This window comes from Erinaceus europaeus, chromosome 7 (assembly GCF_950295315.1).
Source record: "Erinaceus europaeus chromosome 7, mEriEur2.1, whole genome shotgun sequence".
Taxonomy (NCBI): Eukaryota; Metazoa; Chordata; class Mammalia; order Eulipotyphla; family Erinaceidae; genus Erinaceus; species Erinaceus europaeus.
The window spans coordinates 17,912,013-17,934,464 of record NC_080168.1 but is presented as its reverse complement, the minus strand read 5'-3'; the positions used below and the strand labels follow the sequence as shown (position 1 = coordinate 17,934,464).

The 22,452-nt window shown below is 49.9% G+C and overlaps 1 protein-coding gene across 1 annotated transcript in view; it reads left to right on the top strand.

Moving 5' to 3' along the window:
• The window catches only part of IGFBP2 (insulin like growth factor binding protein 2), a 29,916-nt gene extending 7,714 nt beyond the window's left edge, over positions 1–22,202 (top strand). Inside the window, exons 2-4 of the mRNA XM_007520035.3 lie at positions 18,028–18,257; positions 19,785–19,925; positions 21,690–22,202. Of these exons, the coding sequence (XP_007520097.2) occupies positions 18,028–18,257; positions 19,785–19,925; positions 21,690–21,854 (536 nt within the window). The 3' untranslated portion in view covers positions 21,855–22,202. The remainder of the gene's footprint in view (positions 1–18,027; positions 18,258–19,784; positions 19,926–21,689) is intronic.
• The last annotated feature ends 250 nt before the right edge of the window (positions 22,203–22,452 follow it).

The following is a 22,452-nucleotide window of genomic DNA, read 5'->3' as shown; positions in this document are numbered from 1 at the left end:
CACCCCCAGCTCCCCTCTTTCTCTTTTTTAATTGCCTGCAGGGTTATTGTTGGTGCTTTGTGCCTGCAGCCATTCCTTATTTATTTATTTATTTATTTATTTATTGAAAGAGCAGAGAAATCGAGAGGGAAAGGGAGAGAGAGAGAGAGAGAGAGAGGAAGATAGAGAGAGGCAGGCACCTACAGACACCACTTGTAAATCTCCCCCTTGCAGGTAGGGATTATGGCCTCGAACCTGGGTCCTTGTGCATTGAAATGTGTGCTTTCAACTAAGTGCCACCACCTGGCCTGGTGATGGCTCTTTAGGTGAGCACCTGTGAGGCCCACGGGTGGCAATGGAAGATGATGTCACACAGTAGGGCCACATCCTCATCACCTAATTTCATCTCAGCAAGTGAGGTCTCCTCTCTGGGACTTAGCTGGTCTGTCACCAAAGGCCACATGAGCCAAGTGTCCTGCAGGCCACTTGTCCATCTGCTGTGACTCAGCTTTGAATCCAAATCCAGTTTTACTTTTTTCTTTTTTAATTTTTAAAAATTGATTTATTAATGAAAGGGATAGGAGAGAGAAAGAACCAGACATCACTCTGGTACATGTGCAGCTGGGGATCAAACTCAGGACCTCATGCTCTAGAGTTTAACACTTGATGCACTGCATCATCTCTTAGGCCACCCAAGTCCAGCTTTCTACCAAGAGCTGGTCACTGGGGCAGTTTCTTGTAGAGCCTCAGTTTCCCTACTTGTAATTGGAGACCAACATTTAAAAAAAAAAAATTTATTCGGGAGTCGGGTGGTGGTGCAGCGGGTTAAGGCAAATCGCCAGGACCTGCGTAAGGATCCCAGTTCGAGCCCCTGGCTCCCAACTTGCAGGGGAGTCGCTTCACAAGCGGTGAAGCAGGTCTGCAGGTGTCTGTCTTTCTCTCCTCCTCTCTGTCTCCCCCTCCTCTCTCCATTTCTCTCTGTCCTATCCAACAACAACGACGTTAATAACCACAACAATGTTAAACAACAAGGGCAACAAAAAGGAAAATAAATAAATAAAACTTAATTTATTAAAAAATATATATATATATTTATTCCCGGGAGTCGGGCTGTAGCGCAGCGGGTTAAGCGCAGGTGGCGCAAAGCACAAGGACCGGCATAAGGATCCCGGTTCGAACCCCGGCTCCCCACCTGCAGGGGAGTCGCTTCACAGGCGGTGAAGAAGGTCTGCAGGTGTCTATTTTTCTCTCCTCCCCCCTGTCTTCCCCTCCTCTCTCCATTTCTCTCTGTCCTATCCAACAACAACAACAATAATAACTACAACAATAAAACAACAAGGGCAACAAAAGGGAATAAATAAATAAAATAAATATTAAAAAAAATTAAAAAAAATATTTATTCCGTTTTGTTGCCCTTGTTGTTTTATTGTTGTAATTATTATTGTTGTTGTCATTGTTGGGTAGGACAGAGAGAAATGGAGAGAGGAAGGGAAGACAGGGGAAAAGAAATATAGACACCTGCAGACCTGCTTCACCGCTTGTGAAGCAACTCCTCATGCAGGTGGGGAGCTGGGGCTCGAACCAGGATCCTTACACTGGTCCTTGTGCTTCGTACCACCTGAGCTTAACCCGCTGCACTGCCACCCCAGGGACTCCCAGGGACCAACATTTTTTATTGTGTGTGTGTGTGTGTGTTTATGCACACGGAAAGGTAGCTGATACATTTGAAGTAGAGCACTTGGGTTTTTCTTTTTTTTCTTTTCTCCAGGGTGATTGCTGGGGCTTGGTGCTACACTATGAATCCACTGCTCCTGGTGGCCATTTTTTCCCATTTTATTGGATTGAACAGAGAGAAATTGAAAGAGGAGGGTAAGACAGATAGATAGAGACCTGCTTCACCACTTGTGAAGCACCCCCCCCCCCCCCCCCCCGCAGGTGGGAGCCAGGGGCTCAAACCCAGATTGTTGTGTGGGTCCTTGAGCTTAGCACTATGTGTGCTTAATCGGGTATGCCACTGCCTGGCCCCCTTTTTAAAAAATATTTTTAAAATTTATATATTTCTTGGATACATTTTTTAGATTTATATGTTTCTTGAATAGAGACAGAGCAATAGAGAAGGCAGGGGTGGGGGAGGAAGCCTTGCAGATCTGCTTTTCCTCTCAGGTAGCTTTTCCCCTGTAGGAGGGGGCTTGAACTGAGTCCTCCTGCATGAGAACATGTGCGCTCAACTGAGCTCCTTTTTCTAACAAGTCGCTTTCTATCATGTCACTTATCAAATGGAGTCCCCGCACCTCTGACCTACTTTCCCCAGCTGCAGTGAAGCTGTGAAAAGGGTGATGAAACTGCCCTCTGAACGGCAGTGGAGATCCAGTGGACAGAAAATAAAAGTCTTTGAGGTCAGCGGGCTTTGCGTTTTTATGAAGAGTGAGGCCACGCACTGAAGTCCAGGGCTCCCACACCTGCTTTCCCTGGGACCTCACTCCAGCACCTGAACTGGCACTGCGGTGACTCCAGACCTGGGCACTGTGCTACCCTACCCCGGCCCCAGATCCTGCCCTCTCCTGACCAGCTCATCGACAGGTCCCCAGTCCTGCGGCTGTGGTCGGCACCATCCCTGAGGACACATCTCCTTTCTCCTAGGATGACCCTTTGCAGTGGCTTTAGAGTGACGGGGGCCAGCCAGGTAAGGGTCAAAGTGGCCCTCAGTGCACCTGGAACTTGTGCAGCCACAGAGCTGTCCCAGCCAGAGGACACCCATGCGGCACCCATATCCTTCTGCAGGAAAACGGGCTTTCACATCCATCCAGCCTGGGGTGCCAAAAAGTTGAACGTGATCCTGGCAAAGAAACTGCATGTTCCATCCAAAAAGTGATGCTCCCTTACCACACTTTCTTCAGAATTGACCTCATTCACTGGCTTGGGGGGAATTCTTTTTTGGGGGCATGTCATTTGCTGAGAACTGATGGGACCCTCTTTTTTTTTTTATCCTTCTGGCAGGGTTCTCACTGGGGCTCAGTGCCTGCGTGATGAATTCACTGCTCCCTGTGGCCACATCCCCACCCTCACCCCACTCTTGATAGGATAGAGAGAAACTGAGAGGAGAGTGAGAGAAAGAGACACCTGCAGTCCTGCTTTGCAGCTCATGAAGCATTGCCCCTGTAGGTGGGGACTAGGGGGCTTGAACCCTGATCCTTGTGCCTGGTAGCATGTGCACTCAACTGGGTGCGCCACGGCCCAGGCCCTGGGACCCTTAGTGTCCTGACTCTGCTCAGTCTGGGGGGTCCTCTTCTGGGTAGCAACCTGTGTGGTCAGTAATGTCAGGTGGCCGTCCCCAGGTATCAGGTATGGGAGGCGAGACTCTAGAAGCAGAGATGGAGGCTGCTTGAGCCTTTGGGGGCAGTAGTCTCACATCACATCTGCTTGCCAGGACGGTGGGGACAAGCCCCAACCTTTATGGTATAGGGTGAATCCATTGGTCCTGAGAAGGGGGTGGGCTTTCAGGTTCTGATTATCTGTCTTTCCCTCCCCGTGAGGCGGCTGTATGGGACAGATTTTATTTCCCCTCCTTGATAATGGGTCATCCTTTCCATGCTTTCTGCTTGGCTCCTCACCCTGGACCCTTCCCCCCTGCCCTCCTCCTGGGTCCCAACCACTCCTACCCCTTCACAAAGCCAGGGAAGATGGTGCTGGCACCTGTCCCAGCTGTCAGTCAGGCCCGAGAGGAGACCTTGCCCAGAAAGACTGCTCCCCCGGAAAGAAATACAGAGTGGACTGTAGGCGCGAATTGTTTCTCTTTACTTTTTTTTTAATGTCCAGGAGGAAGGGAGTATTTGGCAGCCCTTGGGGTCCCTTCTGGCCGCCAGCCCCACATCCCTTCCTGGCTGTTGGAGGCAGAGCAAGAGTGAAGATGGGGGTGTGTGAAGGGGCTGGCGGACCGGCCAGGAGAACTGGCCCCAGTGATAGTCTGGAGAGGCTTGCAGTTAGTGCAGATGAGTGAGGCTGTGTTCAGTCAAGGCCCTGAGCTCTGGCAGAGATGGGGGGGGGGGGTCTGGGGAGACCCTGGTAAGGTGGGGAGGTGAGATGTGGGAGTCCAGCTGCAGGAATCCGTGTTGGATTGTGATGGGACAGGGTGCAGTCAGCTATCAGTAAGAGGTAAGATAGCAGTCACTTTTACAGAAGTACCTGGAGGTATTTCTTTCTCTGAATTTTTTTTTTTTTGTCTTCACCAGAGTTATTTCTGAAGCTTAATGTCTGCTCCTGGCAAACCCTACTTTTTTTTCCCTGTGATAGAAAGTGAGAGACATAGAGGGTGGTAGGGAGAGAGAGAGAGAGACAGACAGAGAAGGGCACCTGCAGCCTAGCTCCAGTGCTTGGGACGCTTCCTCCCCTGCAGGTGGGCACTGGACTTGAACCTGGGTCTTCGTGTACAGTGATGTGTGCACTCTGCTGGCTGTACTGCCGCATGGACCCACTTTCTTTAACTTTAAACCAGCTCTGTTTTAGCCTTGGGATCCTTCTCTTGTGCCTCTCCAGTCCTGTCCCCACCCCCCGTCACTTGACATGTGGAAGAAAGCGTAGCATCCTTCTGGCCCAGATGCCAAGGCAAAAGGCCAGCACCCACCAGAGTGGACAGACCTGCATGGAGTCTGGCTCTTCACACCCCCGTTCCATCAGACTCAGGCAGGCAGAGCAGCCGTGAATTACAGACTACAGCTCTCTGACAAGCTCCTTTTTCCTGGTAGGTAGTAATTAAGGCAGGCATAACGTCTCAAAAAAAAAAAGTTTCTTAACTGCAACTCCCCAGGAAGTTCCTTTTAGGTCTGTTGTTGTGGCTTCTGCTAGGAGGTGCCAAGTTGCCTCTGGATGGTGAAGCTGCTCACTAAAGAGCCTGAGGCCAAGATAAAATGCCTGGTGGCTTTACAGCGTGGGGTGGGGTGGGTTAGGGGGGATGGGCTGGTGGGATGGCTTTTGAGGTTGGGTGGGGGTCAGTTGGCATATGATTGACAGCTGCTTTCTCTGGGAAGGGGAAGTGGAGTTAACAGAAGGAAAATACAGAAACACGGGAGCAGCCAAATGCCCCTCTGGTCCAGAGCTCCCCAGCCAAACCCCTGCCTACGTGACTTTAGCAGCTGGCTCTTTTGTCAAGTACAAGAGGGGTGGTGGCGTTATCAGCCTTTGGTGCTTGCCAAGTGATAGGTCGGAGTTAGTTATACACACTGCTCAGCGTAGTAACCTGGCGTTAAAAACCCAGATAATCTCTGGATGACGTTCTCGACTCTCCGTGTTCCAGTGTCCCTCCTCCCTCACAGACCAGAAGAAGGTGCAAAGGCCTGAGTTTACATGTTCAACAAAGTTTATTTATTTGTTTGCCTTCAGAGTTATTGTTGGGGCTTGGTGCCTGCACCACGAATCCACTGCTTCTGGAGGTTTTTCCCTCCCCCCTTTTGTTGCCCTTTTTTTAAATCATTGTTGTGGTTATTATTAATTACTGGTGCTGCTGTTGTTGGATAGGACAGAGAGAAATGGAGAGAGGAGGGGAAGACAGAGGGGGAGAGAAAGATAGATACCTGCAGACCTGCTTCACCACTTGTGAAGCGACCCCCCTGCAGGTGGGGAGCTGGGGGCTTAAACCGGGATCCTTAACGCTGGTCCTTGTGCTTTGCTCCATGTGCACTTAACCCGCTGCGCTACTGCCCGACCCCTCAACCAAATTTTAAGAGGCACTTAGGAGTCCTATTAGGCTCCGTGGCTTGCTTCTACCTAAAGAGCTAGCTGCCTTTTGCTTTGGAAACTCAAGTACACACTAAGCAGATCAGTGGGCCATCAAACATTCCAACACCACTGTGCCTCCTTTTTTTTAAAATGAGGTTCCTTTTTAAATGCTATCTTTTTTATTTTATTTACTTTGGATAGAGACAGAAGTTGAGAGGGAAAGGGAGATAGGAAGAGGAAAGAGAGACAGACAAACATCTGCAACACTGCTTCAACATGCATGAAGGTGGGGGCTGAAGGCTTGAACCCGGGTCTTTATGCCCTGTAATGTGTGTACTCTACCAGGTGCACCACTACCCAGCCCCCATTCTTTAGGATTCTACTTTTGGATATATTTCTTGTTTCTTTTTGAGAAGACAGAAATTGAGCGGGATTGGGAAGATCGGGAGAGGCACACACAGACACATGTCTGCAGCACTTGTGAAACCACTTGTGAAACTTCCCTTCTGCAGGTAGGGACTAGGGCCTTTTAAAAAATTATTTGTTTATTATTGGGTAGAGACAGAAATTAAGAGGGGGGAGGGGAGAGAGTGAGAGAGAGAGAGAGAGACCGAGACCTGCAGCCCTGCTTCATCACTCATGAAGCTTCCCCCTACAGGTGGGGCCCAGGGGCTTGAACATGCATCCTTGTGCAGTGTGATATGTGTGCCAGGTGCACCACCACCTGGCCCCAGAGGCTTCTGTGACAAGAGCACTTCACAGTGCTGGCTTCTAATAGTATTGGGAATTGCCTTTGGGAACTCACTTGCCTCAGGCATGAAAGTCTTCCACAGAATCTCTGTGCTATCTCCCCAGCTGCGCCTTAGGCTTCTGTCCGTGACTGATGACTGAGGTGGCATAGATGCACCCCAGAAATGAGTGTTCTGGACTGCTGCTTATCTCTGAGTCTGTCTGCTGTGTCTTCAGCGGGGCCAGCAGAAGCAAGGCAGCCCCCTGATGAAACGCACCCAAAGATCAGCCAGAATCAGTGAACTTTGAGCTCAAGGAAGAGGAGGGTGCGGTGACCCATTTAAAGACACTTAATTGATATTCAGGACACTTCCTGTGCTGGTTTGAGAGTGTGGCCTGTCTCAGACATCTTTGCAGGTTTCCGTTTCCTGTTGTGCCCATTGGGCTCAGTGTGTCAAGCTATAGCTGGGATACAGCAGTGTGTGTGTGTGTGGGGGGGGGGCAGTCTTTGTGACTGCTTTTTAAAATTTTTTTATATTTATTTTCATTTCCTTTTAGTTGCCCTTGTTTTTTATTGTGTAGTTATTGTTGTTGATGTTGTTGGATAGGACAGAGAGAAATGGAGAGAGGAGGTAAGACAGAGAGGAAGAGAGAAAGATAGACACCTGTAGACCTGCTTCACTGCCTGTGAAGTGACTCCTCTGCAGGTGGGGAGCTGGGGGCTTGGATCCTTATGACGGTTCTTGTGCTTTGTGCCACCTGTGCCACCAGCTGCCCTACCACCCGACTCCCTATGACTGCTTTTGAGCTGCTTCTTGGAGTTTCTTGGGAAACTTCTTGAGTGTGGGCATAGTGTTTTGAATGTGTGTCCATAGAAGGGAGTGGATACCTAGGACTGGGGGACTCTGGGGCAGGGAAGGGGGGGTGCATTGGGTGCTCTTTGTATTGTTGGCCTTCCTACTATTTCAACATCAATTGAGCACCTACTATGCATGCAAGCCACGAGACTATAAAAAAAAGCCAGCCCAAGCTTTTGACTTCGGGAACAAGGAGAGAGAGCAGTTTTTGAAAGTTGAATACTAGGCTGGAGAGGCAGCATAATGGTTATGCAAAAAAGACTTTCATGCCAGAGGCTCTCAGGTCCCAGGTTCAATCCTCAGTACCAGCATAAGTCAGAGTTTTGGTCTTTCTGCAAGAGCGCTTTGCCTCGGAGGCTCTTTGTCCACATGTCCACATGTCCATATTGTCCTTTCTTTAAGTGGTTTCTTCTAAACTATACCAGATACTCCGCATTTTTTTTTCTTCCTTCCTTTTTTCTTTTTTTGCCACTAGGGTTATTGCTGGGGCTCGGTGCCTGCACTACGAATCCACTGCTCCCGGAGGCCATTTTTTCCTCCCATTTTTGTTGCCCTTGTTATTATTACTGTTATTGTTGTCATTGTTGCTGGATAAGACAGAGAGAAATGGAGAGAGGAGGGGAAGACAGAGAGGTGGAGAGAAAGATAGACACCTGCAGACCTGCTTCACCGCCTTGTCCCTCTCCTGAACAACCAGAAGCATACAGTGTGTGTGTGTGTGTCTGTGGGGGGGGGGGGAGGGGGGAGAGGGAGGGAGAGTGGGAGAGTGAGAGAGACGGTGAAGGGATGGATGGCCAGTATCTGCAGCTGCGCTCTGAAACTAAAGAGATGATAAGAGCTCTGACCTCCCTGCAGGTGGGGAGCCTGGGGCTTGAACCAGGATCCTATGCCAATCCTTGCGCTTCGTGCCATGTGCACTTAACCCAGTGCAGCACCGCTCGCCCTCTTTTTTATTTTTAAATCCCCATCTACAGTTTGTCACTTGACACTTTGGGAGGCTTCAAACTGGAAACTCCCCTTTCAGTAGAAGGTTCTCAAAGAATTGGACCTACTCCCTTTCCTTGGCCCGAGAGCAATCCTATCGTTCTGTACCAGTGGGTGCTTCTCAGAGCCTTTGGGTGAGCTGTCTTAAGGCCTTCCTCTTTTTCTCTTTGACCGTATGACCTTTCTCCCACTACCTTTTCCCAACTCATTTCTGAGTTCTTCATGCCACAGAGATCCCGCTTGGAGCCCGTGGCCATTCTCCAAAAGGCAGACACGTGACCCTAATGACTACACTAGCCCCCGAGAGCTGGTGAGGTTGACCAGGTTACTGTTCAGCCCTCTTCCAGCCAGTGGGGGTTCCAGGGGCACCTCAAGGTTTTGATGGCCTTCTTTTAAAGGATGGTGAGGAGTAGATGGAGTAAGAAAAGGGACTGGTCTCAGAGAAAATTTACAAAAATGCAAAGAGATCCTAAGAATAGCAGAGCACTTAGTCTACTGCCAGAACTGGGAGTGGTTGGTCTTTTGTCCAGTTTGCTGTGAGTGCTCCCCCCAACCCCAGACTCCCTCTGATGGCCTTTCTCCCTGTCCTCCTTTTCCTTGTCCCTCTCCTGAACAACCAGAAGCATACAGTGTGTGTGTGTCTGTCTGTGGGGGGGGGGGGGGGAGGGGGAGAGGGAGGGAGAGTGGGAGAGTGAGAGAGACGGTGAAGGGATGGATGGCCAGTATCTGCAGCTGCGCTCTGAAACTAAAGAGATGATAAGAGCTCTCAGGAACAGGTTTCTGAGTCCTCATGCTGACAGATGGAGGTAAGAGCGGTTCTTTTTAATAGCCATGGGCTGTGCTGCCCTTTTGATTGCCCACTCACCTTTTAAAAGGCTTTTCAACGAGGTTTCTAAGGTGTTTCTTGCTATGACCAGTGTTGCTGTTGTGCATTTTTGTGCACATGCCCTCGTTCACATGTCAGGGAGAAGCAGAATTGCTGGGTCAGGCATCTTCCTGTTTTCAGAGATCCTGGTCTGAGTTTGTTCCTCAGCATGCTGTCCACTTACTTGGGCCCTGGACAGCTAGATGACTTCACCCGTGGGATCCTGGGCTTTAGCTGAACCAGCAGAGAAGTGTTTGGGACCAGTGGAAAGCTGATAGGTCTGTTTGCCATCTTTCGACAAGAAGTTTCTCTGACTCATCAAAGACAAGGCTGGTTCTCGGGGCCCCAGAGGACCTTGGCTGAGTACATTTTTGTTTTCTCAAGCTGTCTGCCTCAGCCCTGACCCTCCCCAGGTCTGTGCGATTCCAGGAATGATCCTGGTGTTTTTAAAGAGCCCTTACAAGTGACTGTACAGTTTTTGTTCACTCAGAGAGCACATCTTCTAGAATTCTCCATGATGTCCGCTGTAAACCCTGCAGCAACAGGTGGCAAGAATTTGTGAGGCTGTAGTCTACAAAGTGTCCACATGATGCCCCAACTCTTTTAAAAAAATTTTTAAAAAAATCATTTATGTATTGGCTTGAGACTGTCAGAAATGGAGAGGGAAGGGGGTGATAGGGAGAGAGACAGACACCTGCAGCCCTGCTTCACCACTCGCAAAGCTTTCCCCTTGCAGGTGGGGACCAGGGGCTCTGAACCCAGGTCCTTGTGCATTGTATATCCCAACTTTTTGAGGAGAGAGATATCTTTGTCCCATCACCATGGGTTTCTTTGGGAAAATGAGTCAGGAGAGAGAGAGTCACAGTGGAGGAGTGGGGGTCCAGGAAATGCCAGAGATTCCTTAGCCTTTGCCCAGACTTCCTGTTTCAGCCTCTAGGGCTCAAGCTTTTCCGATGATTTCTGATGGGCACTGGGAACTCAGTTACTTGCACAGTCCCTGAACTGATGGGTGAGTGCAGGGCAGCTCAACATCTGAAACACCTGCCTCAGAATCGCAGGCATGATGGTGATGTCACCTGTTTTTAGAAAACTCTGATGACCTGGTGCCGTAGGGTGACTTCTGGAAGGTGACAGCATGGAATCGGGCTCAGAGCGCAGGGAAGGGCCAGATGCACTGACCAGGAGAGTGCCGCTTACGGAGTTGGAATGTGTCCACAGTGCCAGTCTGCACCACCATGGGTATCCATTCATGTGCTCTTGTGAGTTTCCATGCCAGAGGTCACTGTTGTCTGCTGCCTCTGACCTTTTAGGAAAAAGGGTTAATCAAGATCCATAAACAATGTCTGTTATCGAAATTTAAAAAAAAAATGAGAAAAAAAATAAGAGAAAACAAAACCAAAAAACAACGTCTGTTATCCAGAGAGACTGAGGACCTCAGGCTAAACTTGAGCTTAGGGAATCGGGCTGTAGTGCAGTGGGTTAAGCACACATGGCGAGAAGTGCATGGACCAGCACAAGGGTGCAAGGATCCCGGTTCAAGCCACTGTCTCCCCACCTGCAGGGAAGTCGCTTCACAAGCAGTGAAGCAGGTGTGCAGGTGTCTTTCTTTCTCTCCGCCTCTGTCTTCCCCTCCTCTCTCCATTTCTCTCTGTCTTATCCAACAATGACGACGACATCAATAACAACAACAATAATAACTATAACAGTAAAAAGGGCAACAATAGGGAATAAATAAATATTTTTAAAAAATTGAGCTTAAAGGTAACAAGTATCTGCTTTTCTACCTATCCCCACCTACGTTCTGCCTCTGAAGATCAACATGACCTCTGCCTTTTGTTGGAATGATTGAACACAGTGGCGATGTGTCATCCCATTCCTCCTTCCTTCTCTATATCCTGTAAACAGATCCCAAAAGTAATGCATGCAGATCCAAGCTAGCCCAAGGGCAAGAGAACTTTGGCTGGTGTCACGTGTCTACCTCTCACCTCTCCATAGGTGTGTGAGAGGCTGTGGACACTGCAGGTGCTGGAGATGACCCTCTGAGGAGAAAGGCCAACAGGATTTGTAGCATCCACAAAATCTAAACTTCAGAAGGAATATTTAAGTAGTGTTGGGAGCTCTCTTACAGCTCACTTCTATGCATTTGGACATTTTATAGAACAGATAACCCCTCCTGCCCATGACAGAGCAAATCATACACCTTTCAACTGCCCATTCAAGAAATAGGCTATCTGCACACTAGTTCTCTCTCTCTCTCTCTCTCTCTCTCTCTCTGTGTGTGTGTCTTTCTGTGATAGCGAGATATAGATCACAGCACTGAAATGTCCCTTTAATTCAGTAGAAGCCAGGCTTGAACCTGAGTCATGCACATGGTGAAGCAACACACAACTGAAGTGGGCTATTTCAACACTTCTGCACATTACGTGTGTGTGTGTGTGTGTGTGTGTGTGTGTGTGTGTGTGCGCGCGCGCATGCGCGTGCACGTGTGTGTGATTTAATAACGATCGACAAGATTGTGGGATAAGGGGTACAATTCCATACCACTTTCCACCACCAGAGTTCCTTCCCTGCTACTGGAAGGTTCCCTATTGTTTATCCCTCCTGGAGTATGGACCAAAGATCTTTATGGGGTGCAGAAGGTGGAAGGTCTGGTTTCTGTAATTGCTTCCCTGCTGGACGTGGACATCACTTCCAAAGTTTGAGTCTGTTCACACTGGGAGTTTGAATACTAATGGTACTGCAAAAGTGGAAAGCCAGAAATGAAATTCAGGGCTTTTCACTCTGTGTTGTTTTGTTTGCTATTTGAGTTTCTGGATGAATCCTTCATTGCTATCTTTATTAATGGAGGAACTATCCAGGGAGGAGCAGGAAGACAGTAGTATTTTATCGTTCTGTCTAACATGTCAAGGTTAGGGGCATTGTGGGAGAAAGCAATGACAAAGAAGGCCTGTGAGTGCTGGGTGGAAGCATGAAGTCAACTAGTTTTCCCTGACCCAGAATCAATTTTCCAAGGGCCTGGAAAGCTATTACCTGTTGAAGAAGGTAAGTCTACTAGGGGCGAAGTGAACTGCTAGATTGTGGTGTTTTTTTTTTTTGCCTCCAGGGTTATTGCTGGGGCTCGGTGCCTGCACTACGAATCCACTGCTACTGGAGGCTGTTTTTTTCCTTTTGTTGCCCTTGTTGTTTATCATTGTTGTTATTATTGTTGTTGTTATTGCTGTTGTTGGATAGGACAGAGAGAAATGGAGAGGAGGGGAAGAGAGGGGTAGAGAAAGACAAGACACCTGCAGACGTGCTTCACTGCTTGTGAAGCGACCCCCCCTGCAGGTGGAGAGCCGCGGGCTTGAACCAGGATCCTTACACCAGTCCTTGTGCTTCATGCCATGTGTGCTTAACCAGCTGCACTACCATCAGCCCCCCCCCCCCATTGTGAGTTGTTTTAGGTTATCTCAGTACTTTCATTTCTAGACATTCGTAAGACAGGCTAATGAGAAGGCTGGAAAGTGGCTCCAGTTTCTCTGGAAATGGTTTGGGAGAATAAATGTGTTTTCTTTGCAAGTCTTGTCTGAACACAGATGTCTCACCCCATAAGCTAGAAGGAGCAGGGGCTCTGGGACTGAAATGGGGACACAGAGCTCTCAGCATGTCGCACTTGTAGACAGTAACGCAGGAGAACAAGAATCTCATGGGTTTTGATTCAGAGTGAGGTCATCAATGCTATGATGAAGTAAGATTCCACTGGAGAGGAAAGGCCATGTCTGATTTTTTTTTTTTTTAAGATTTTATTTATTTATTAATGAGAAAGCTAGGCCGAGAGAGAAAGAACCAGATATCACTCTGGTACATGTGCTGCCGGGGATTGAACTCAGGACCTCATGCTTGAGAGTCCGATGCTTTCATCCACTGTGCCACCTCCTGGATCACATACTTGATGTTTTAAAACCGAGATGTACCTGGACATAGTGTTTCCTCCTTGGGTGTCAGCCTCTAGCTGTTCTCCTAGTTACATCGGTTGGGTATAGCCCCCATGTCAATTGTGAAGCAGTTCTAATGATGTTAGAAACGTCATCTGTGCTCCTGTAATCCCAGCAGCCACCTTCCTGGGTCTTACATTGACCATCTGTAAAACGAGACAACTTGTCGACCTGATGTTCCTAGTCCCATCTCTTCGCCCAGGTACCTGAAGTGGAAAGTACACCCAGGGCAGGTGGGACATCTCCCTGCTTTCCAGGTCCTTTGTGAACAAGCCTGGGATGCTCCTCTCCCTTGGTGCCACCCCCTCTGCCCCCCACACTTATTTTGGGAAAGCTTTACCTCCTGTGCAAACTATTTCCGCATTGACCCCAATTCCTGGGTCCCTCTGAATGAGAGAACAGATAATTTTACTAACCCTCAGGGGAGATTCTTCCAGGTTGCTAGCAACCATCTCTAAGCTGTAGGCTGTTGCTGGTTATGCAGTCTGGACGGAAGGCTGAGAAGAACCGTTTCTTACAGCGACCTTTGTGCTGCGGCCCACAGAGCTGCATGCATAAGTGGTTGCTTAATAAATATTATTCTGAACCTAACTCTCTCAGGCAGGGGAAAAAAATGCAACTTGGTATTTTTGGACCGAGGGAAAATTCCATCTCTAGCTGGAGTTCTACATCTGGAATGTTTTCCTGTGGACTCACTTCTGTCTCCCAAAAGAGGCTATATAGAAAGCTCTTGGCCACATGCAATGGTGTCCTTACCCCACTGAACCAGGGGGTAAGAATGCAGAGTCAGCTCTGTGCTAAGTGCTGTATGTGCACAGCATGGCTCTGGGCCTTCCCAGCTTGCTCACTGGGAGTGTGGGAGTGGGCATTTTAGAAACGGAGAGTGAAAGCACAGAGAGCTCAAGTCACTTGTCTTGGGCTACACAGCTCAGCTGAGTCAACTTTGGAGCTTCAACTCTTGAGTGTCTTTGGCTGGGAGTAGTAACAGATAATATAGTCCATTGTCTTTGCTGGTGGCCATTTTCATCTGCTTTCCTTGCACTTCCATTTTGTTCTTAAATTTTTTTTTTTAAGATTTTATATTTATTTAAATCTATGGGGCAGGGGATGGGGAGATTAGTAGACTGCCCAGGTCTAGCATGTGGTGGTATGGGGTTTGACCCAGAGCCTCTCTGGACTTGGGTCTCAGGCGTGGAAGGACTGTGTGCTGTGCTCTAGTCTACAGCTGTGTCCCTGGTCTCTTGGGCTTCCATTTTCAGAAGTGGAATAGCAGCACCTACAAGCCAAGCCCTGGAGTATCTTTATCTTTCTCTTTTTTAATTGCCACCAGGGATATCACTTCTTCTTCTAGCGTTTGCCCTTCTTCCATAGCCAGTCAACAGCGTCAGGCTGAAAGCTGTCAGGAGCTGCTTGTTGCTGGCTTTGAAAGTGACTGGGATCCATGTGGATTCAGTCGGCTAGGAAGGATCGTCAGTTTCCCCAATGAATGGGTACTCACGGGATGCACCACGAGAAGGTCGATCCAATGTTATCACTGAGACTTGGTAGCTGCATGACAAATCCACTGCTCCCAGTAGCCTTCCCTCCCCTCCCCTCCCCTCCCCTCCCCTCCCCTCCCCTCCCCTCCCCTCCCCTCCCCTCCCCTCCCCTTCCCTCTTTCCTTTTCCTTTTTTCTCCCTTCCCTTTATTTGATAGGACAGAGAGAAATTGAGAGGAGTAGGGGAGATAGAGAGCAAGTGAGACAGAGAGGCACTTGCCGCACTGTTTTACAGATTGTGAAACTTCTCCCTAATAGATTGGGGACCAGGTGCTTGAACCCGGGTCCTTGCACATGATAACATGTACTCAGTACAGGTTGTGCTACCATTCAGCCCCCCCCCCCTTTTTTAAGTTGCCACCAGAACTCAAGGCCTTTATCACTGAAGGTCCCCAGGCTCTGTCTGACACCCTGAGGGAGCATGTGCGGGATTCCAGCCTCGACCTCCTCTGCTGTCCCTCTGCATTTACTCCCTGCCCCACCTCCTTTCCTCCTAAACACAGCTCTAGCTAGCACAGTCTCACTGACTCATGTGTATGTCCATCTGTCTGTGAGTCCCACCACCCTTCCCACAATGCTGAGCATCCATAGCACAGAAATCTCATCCTGAAGCCTCCCCCCATAGGTGGAGAGTGGGGGGCTTGAACCCAGGTCTTTTAGCACAGTAACTTGTGCTCAGCCGGGTGCACCACCACCCGGCCCCCTTCTCTGAAGGTGGAATGGAGAGGGAGGAGCAGCAGGCGGAGGGTCCCCTGGGCTGATCCCCTCCAACCAAGCTGTGGGCTAGTAGGTTGAAAGTGTGTTTGGGGACGGTGCAGTGAGGTCATGGAGGAGTCTTAGCTGAGGAAGGTAGGGACTTTAGTAGAGCTAGGATTCGCTTTATGTGGGACTGATGGCTGGCTGAGGCATTTTTTTAAAATTATTCATGATTGGATAGAGACAAATTGAGAGGGGAGGGGCAAAATGAGAGAGACAGAGAGACATCTGCAGACCTACTTCACCACTTGTGAAGCTTCTCCCCTGCAGATGGGGACCAGGGACTTGAACCAGGGTCCTTGTGTACTGTAATAAGAGCGTTTAATTGGGCACTTAACCGCCTGGCCCATGTGGCTGAGGCAGTTGCCACGTTTGTTTCCATTATTAAAAAGTGATGTGGCCTCCAGCACAACGTGGAGTTCCTGTAGTTCATATCTTTTTTTTTTTTTTTTGCCTCCATGGTTATCCTGGGGCACTTGGTTGCAAATCCACTGCTCCTGGAGGCCATCTTTTTTGTTGGTGGTGTGTTGCTGTTGCTGTTGTTGGATCCGATAGAGAGAAATTAATAGAGGGGGGGGGGTAGAAAGACACATGCAGACCTGCTTCATCGACTGTGAAGTGTCTCCCCTGCAGGTGAGGAGCCAGGAGCTCCAACTGGGTTCCTTGTGCCGGTCCCTGCGCTTTGTGCCATGTGCACTTAACCCACTGTGCTACCGCCCCCCCCCCCCCCCCCGGATTATATCTTAACAGCTTCGACTCTAATGCTCATCTGCTCATCAGTGGGAAGTGTTGTCAGGGCCAGAAGAATGAATAGCTCACTGGGTAGGGTGTGAGTGGTTCTCTGTTTCTCTGATCAGTAAGTAAATCTTTAAAATAAATTAAGTCACCAGCATCTTTGAAAATAATATGTACTGATTTGCTGGTATAAGAAAAGGAGCAGAGAGGACCAGAGTATGACAGGCATATGTGATAAGGTGAATGACGGTAGATGAGATTCCTGTTTTAGGGACGCTCAGCATTGTGGGAAGGGTGGTGGGACTCACAGATGGATGGACAAACGTACATGTGAGTCAGTCAGTGGGACCGTGCTAGAGCTGTGTTTGGAGGGAAAGGAGGTGAGTGAGGCAGGGAGTAGATGCAGAGGGAGAGCCGAGAAGGTTGGGGAATAGATCCTGGTGTGTGTGGCCTGCATGTGCTCCCTCAGGGTGTAGAGCCTGGTGACCTTCAGTGACAAAAGACCTTGACCTGGGAGTCAGTGGGGATGGGAGCTGGGACTGCTTTCTAGGAAGCAGGGTGGATCCCTCGTCCCCACCCATGACTCAGTCCCATTTCAGATGTGTTTCTACTCTGTTCTCTTCCTCTAAAACGGATGCAGAAAGGCTATAAAGGGAAAACACGGAGCGGTACTTGGGCTGGGGGTAGTATGTTGCACCAAAGCAGAGGACTGGGAAAGGAAGGGGAGGGGTGGGGTGAAGGGACATTGGGGTCCTGGTGTATGATGGCGGAAAAGGTCTTAGGTCAGGGGGAGAGAGCATCTTGCAGACATCAGTTATGGGGAGATGACAGATTGTGACTCTGCCAACAGCTATATTGTGAACCATTACCCCTCCAATAAAACGGGGCAGGGGTTGGCAGGGGGAGCTGGAGGCAGAATCTCAGGTGTTTTTTCTGGAGCCAGAGAACCTGCATTCAAATCCTGGTTTCAGGGGCTAGGTGGTGGCCCAGCTGGTAAAGCACACACCATGTTGGGATCTGGATTCAAGCCCCCCCCCCCCTTTCCCCACCTGCAGAGCACCCGGGGGAGTGAGGGGAGGCAGGGCTTCATAAAAGATGGAGCGGGGCTGCAGGTGTCTCTTCCTTCTGTATCTCCCCCTCTATCTCTATTGCTGATTCTCACTTTATGCTGTATTCCATCAACCCCCTCCCCCCAAACATAGGTGGTGAAATAGCTCACTTGGAAAGAGTTTTTTTTTTCCCTTTTGTTGCCCTTGTTTTTTATTGTTGTTGTGGTTATTCTTGTCATTTGCTGTCATTGTTGTTGGATAGGACAGAGAGAAGTGGAGAGAGAAGGGGAAGACAGAGAGGGAGAGAGAAGACACCTGCAGACCTGTTTCACCGCCTGTGAAGCAACCCCGCTGCGGTGGGGAGCTGGGGGCTCAAACTGGGATCCTTACACGGGTCCTTGCACTTTGCGCCATGTGTGCTTAACCCTCTGCGCTACCACCAAACCCCCAAAATAGCTCACTTGGATAGTGCACTGCTTTACCATGTGCATGACCCAGGTTCGAGCCCAGCCTCTGCTGCTGTGAAGAAAGCTTCAGTTCTGTGGTCTCTCTCTTTTGTTCTCTCTTTGTCTAAAAATAAATGGTTGTTGAGAGCAATGGCGTTTTTGCAGGTACTCAGTGATGATCTTGGTGAAATGATGATGACAACAAGTCCTGGTTTCCTCACCTCAGCCAGGCCACTAACCCCTGGAGTGTGTACTTTGTCACTGAAGGGGGAGTGAGCAGAGACTGAGGAGCTGCTGTGGGTGTTGGTGGCCTGCAAGCTGGTTACCTCCATCCTGAGGGTCCAGATACTTCCATGGGGGGGGGGGGGAATCCTGCAGCTTCTCTCCCCTTCCTGTCTCTGCAGAGAACGGTGAGGAGCACTCAGAAGGAGGCCTGGTGGAGAACCATGTGGATGGGACGGTGAACCTGCTGGGTGGCGGAGCAGGCACAGGCCGGAAGCCCCTCAAGTCGGGCATGAAGGAGCTGGCGGTCTTCCGGGAGAAAGTGTCAGAGCAGCACCGGCAGATGGGCAAAGGCAGCAAGCACCACCTTGGCCTGGAGGAGCCCAAGAAGCTGCGGCCACCGCCCGCCAGGGTCAGAGGGGGCTGGGGTCGGGCTGTCTGGGGGAGGGAGGGCCCAGCAGGATCAAGGTGACAGCCTGGCCTTTCTAGTTCAGAGGCCTCTGAACCTGCCAGTGTCTTGCTGCTGGAGTGATTCACTGTCTCTGACTATGAAACAGGCTGGCATGACGGTGGCTTGCATTCCTTCCTTTCTTTTTTTATCTTCCTCCTCCCATTTTTACATTTTTTTGAATAGTAGCGGGTTGCAAGATTGTAAGGTTATAGAGTTCCACACTGCACCCACCATCAAAGCTCTGTGTCCCCACCTTCCCAGAGATAACTATCATAGTTCTCACAACTTGCTTCTTTTTATTTATTTATTTATTCCCTTTTGTTGCCCTTTTTTAGTGTTATTGTAGTTATTGATGTTATTGATGTCATTGTTAGGACAGAGAGACATGGAGAGAGGAGGGGAAGACAGAGAAGGGGAGAGAAAGATAGACACCTGCAGACCTGCTTCACCACTTGTGAAGCGACTCCCCTGCAGGTGGGGAGCCAGAGGCTCAAACTGGGATCCTTAACGCTGGTCATTGCACTTCACACCATGTGCACTTAACCCACTGCGCTATAGCCCTTCTCCCCAACTTGCTTCTTAAAAAAAAAAAGATTTTATTTATTCATGAGAAAGATAGGAGGAAAGAGAGAATCAAACATCACTCTGGTACATGTGCTGCTGGGGACTGAACTTGGGACCTCGTGCTTGAGAGTCCAATGCCTTATCCACTGTGCCACCTCCTGGACCACTCTTTTCCTTCCTTTCTTTATAATAATTATCATTTTATTTTTATTGACACCAAGAGTTTTTGCCGTGGCTTGGTGCCTGCATGGCGAATGCAGCATTCCTGGTGGCCATTTTTTCCTATAGGAAGCCCTGCTCTGCCCCTCTGCCACCTTCTGGGGCCTTACACAGGACCCCTTCTGGCCCCTGAGAAACAGCCACAGGTGGAAGAAAGAAGCGAAGACTCACACACCTGCACCTCTTTCCTTTGTTTTCTTTCTTTTTTTCTGGGCGGGACAAGCAATCCTCAGATCCCAGGACTGGGCGGGCAGCAGGAGCCCGGCTTATAGTGATGCCAGGGATTGAACCCAGGACCCTTGGGGCCTCAGCCATGAACCTCTGTTGCACTCCCAAGGGTGGCCTGGGGATTTGCTTTTATTTATTTATTTTCCTTTTTTTTTTATTTTATTGTTGTCATTGATGTCATCATTACTAGATAGGACAGAGAGAAATGGGGGGGGGGGAGACGGGGAGAGAAAGACACCTGCAGACCTGCTTCACCGCCTGTGAAGCGACTCCCCTGCAGGTCAGGAGCTGGGGGCTCGAACCGGGATCCTTAACGCTGGTCCTTGAGCTTTGCGCCACGTGCGCTTAACCACTGCGCTACCGCCAACTCCCTGGGGATCTGCATTTTAACAAAATCCAGTTGAGGGGGAGACAGCTCCCTGCTGAGGTTGGTTGCCCCTGGAGCCCCAGCTCACAGGACCCCCCCTTTCCTCCTAGACCCCCTGCCAGCAGGAGCTGGACCAGGTGCTAGAGCGCATCTCTACCATGCGGCTTCCAGATGAGCGAGGTCCCCTGGAGCACCTCTACTCTCTGCACATCCCCAACTGTGACAAGCACGGCCTGTACAACCTCAAGCAGGTGAGTGCTGCCACCTGCTGGACCCCTCAGAGGCCGTGGCTTCCGGGACAGGAAGGGGATGAGGGGCTCCAGGAAGAAGGTGGAACACTGATGAGGTGAGGTAGGATGGGGTGGGGTCCCTTCCTGTGCCCCGGCCTGTCCTAGAGGTAAGCTGTGAGCTTGCCTTGTGCCTCTCAACTTTTTTTCACTTTATTTGTTGGATAGACAGCCAGAGATCCAGGGAAAGAGGGTGATAGAGCGAGAGTCAGAAAGACATCTGCAGCACTGCTTCCCCTCTCAGTAAACTTTCCCCCTGCAGGTGGGGAAATACTTTTTTTTTTTTTTGCCTCCAGGGTTATCGCTGGGGTTCAGTGCCTGCACTACAAATCCACTGCTCCTGGAGGCCCATTTTCTCCATGTTATTGGATAGGACAGAGAAATGGAAAGAGGAGATAGAGAGGGAGAGAGAAAGAGAGACACCTGCAGACTTGCTTCACAGTTTATAAAGTGTCCTTCTTGTAGGTGGGGAGTCAGGGGCATGTGCACTTAACTCAGAGCACCACCACCTGGCTCTTCACCTTTGAGCTGTAGAGTGATGTGGAGCTAGGTGCGCCCCAAGAGAGTGCTGTTCAACTAACAGGAACGGTTGTAGTTTTAAACAATTTATGTATTTTTTAATTATTCTCCCTTTCTTTCTTTCTTTCTTTCTTTCTTTCTTTCTTTCTTTCTTTCTTTCTTTCTTTCTTTCTTTCTTTTTTTGCCTCCAGGGTTATCACTGGAACTTGGTGCCTGCACTACAAATCCACTGCTCCTGGAGGCCATCTTTTCCCCATTGGTTACCCTTGTTGCTTATCATTGTTGTTATTATTGCCATTGATGTCGTTGTTGGTCAGGACAGAGAGAAACTGAAAGTGGAGGGGAAAGCTGGAAGAGAGAAAGACAGACACCTGCAGACCTGCTTCACCACTTGTGAAGAGACACCCCCCCCCGCAGGTGGGGAGCTAGGGGATTCTTACGCTGGTCCTTGCACTTTGTGCCATGTGTACTTAACCTGCTGCGCTACCACCTGCCCCACCACCCACTTTTTTTTGGTTTCTTAAAGCATATCAGCCCCCCCCGGGGGGGGTCACTTCACAGGTAGTGAAGCAGGTCTGCAGGTGTCTTTCTCTCTTCCTCTCTGTCTTCCCCATCTCTCAATTTCTCTCTGTTCTGTCCAACAACAACTATAGCAGTAACAACAATGGCAACAAAATGGGAAAAATGGCCTCCAGGAGCAGTGGATTCGTAGTGCAGGCACTGAGCCCCAGCGATAACCCTGAAGGCAGAAAGAAGTTTGAGAGCCAGCAAAATGGCTCACTGCTCTGCTTTGCCCTATGCATGACCTGAGTTTGAGCCCAGGCCTCACTGCATTAAAGGGAGCTTAAAAAACTTTGTGAAAAAGTTGATTGATTTATTCTTATTAATGGGGGAGGGGGAGAATCAGTGTCACTGGTATAAACGATTCTGGGGATCGAACCCGGGACCTCACACATGCAAGTCCTGCATTCTAGTGCCGGTGTGCCCTCCTCCCTGGACGTCTCACCACCTCCCAGTCCCACCTCTCTGGTCAGTGGTTTTTGAGACCAGTGATTGTGGAAAAGTCCACAGTCCATCAGCGAGTCAAGTTCCAGTGGGAACGAACGCCCTCCCCTGCCCCCACCACAGCGGCCACTTCGTGGATGTGGAGCTGAATGAAAGAAGGTCTTTCTGGGGTTTCCTTCAAGGTCTTCTGTGTTTTCTCCACAGTGCAAGATGTCTCTGAACGGGCAGCGTGGGGAGTGCTGGTGTGTGAACCCCAACACTGGGAAGCTGATCCAGGGAGCCCCCACCATCCGGGGGGACCCCGAGTGTCATCTTTTCTACAGTGAGCAGCAAGAGACCCGTGGAGTGAACACCCAGCGGATGCAGTAAAACCACAGCCGGCCGGTGCCTGGCACCTGCACTCCCACCCCCTTCTCCAGACTCCCTGGGGAGGAGGGGCACTTGCCTGATGGGTGAGTGGGGAGGCTTTTCCAGGAGTTTTCACATGTGTATTTATATTTGGATACCAGCACCGAGCTTGGCATATCCCCACCCCTGCCACCTCCCCTCTCCTCAGCTGACATACCTGCACCCCCTTTTTCTGTCACTATTGGGGAACTGGGGGAGGGGGTTGCAGTGACTCAGCTGGGTCAAGGTCTAGGAGGAGGGGAAAGAAATTTTTATTTTTGAACCCCTGTGTCTCTTTTACTTAAGATTAAAGGAAGGAAAAAAAACCCACCTATGTCTTTTGCCTGAGTTTTTTGGGGGCCCCTGGGAAAAAGAGTCCTGAGGCCTGCTGAGTCTCCTTCCTTCCCTCCAGCTTTGTCCCTGACCCCCTGATTCCTGTTCTAAAGCAGGACCAGAAGGAGGGGGCGGGAGAAAGGGGACTCCAGTGGGGGCCTTGCGTGCTGTCCTGGGAGGCTGCTGTCCCCCCTTGGGCTCCCAGTGGAGGCTGGGGTGGGCCTGGGGCTGGGAGGTGGGTGTCCAA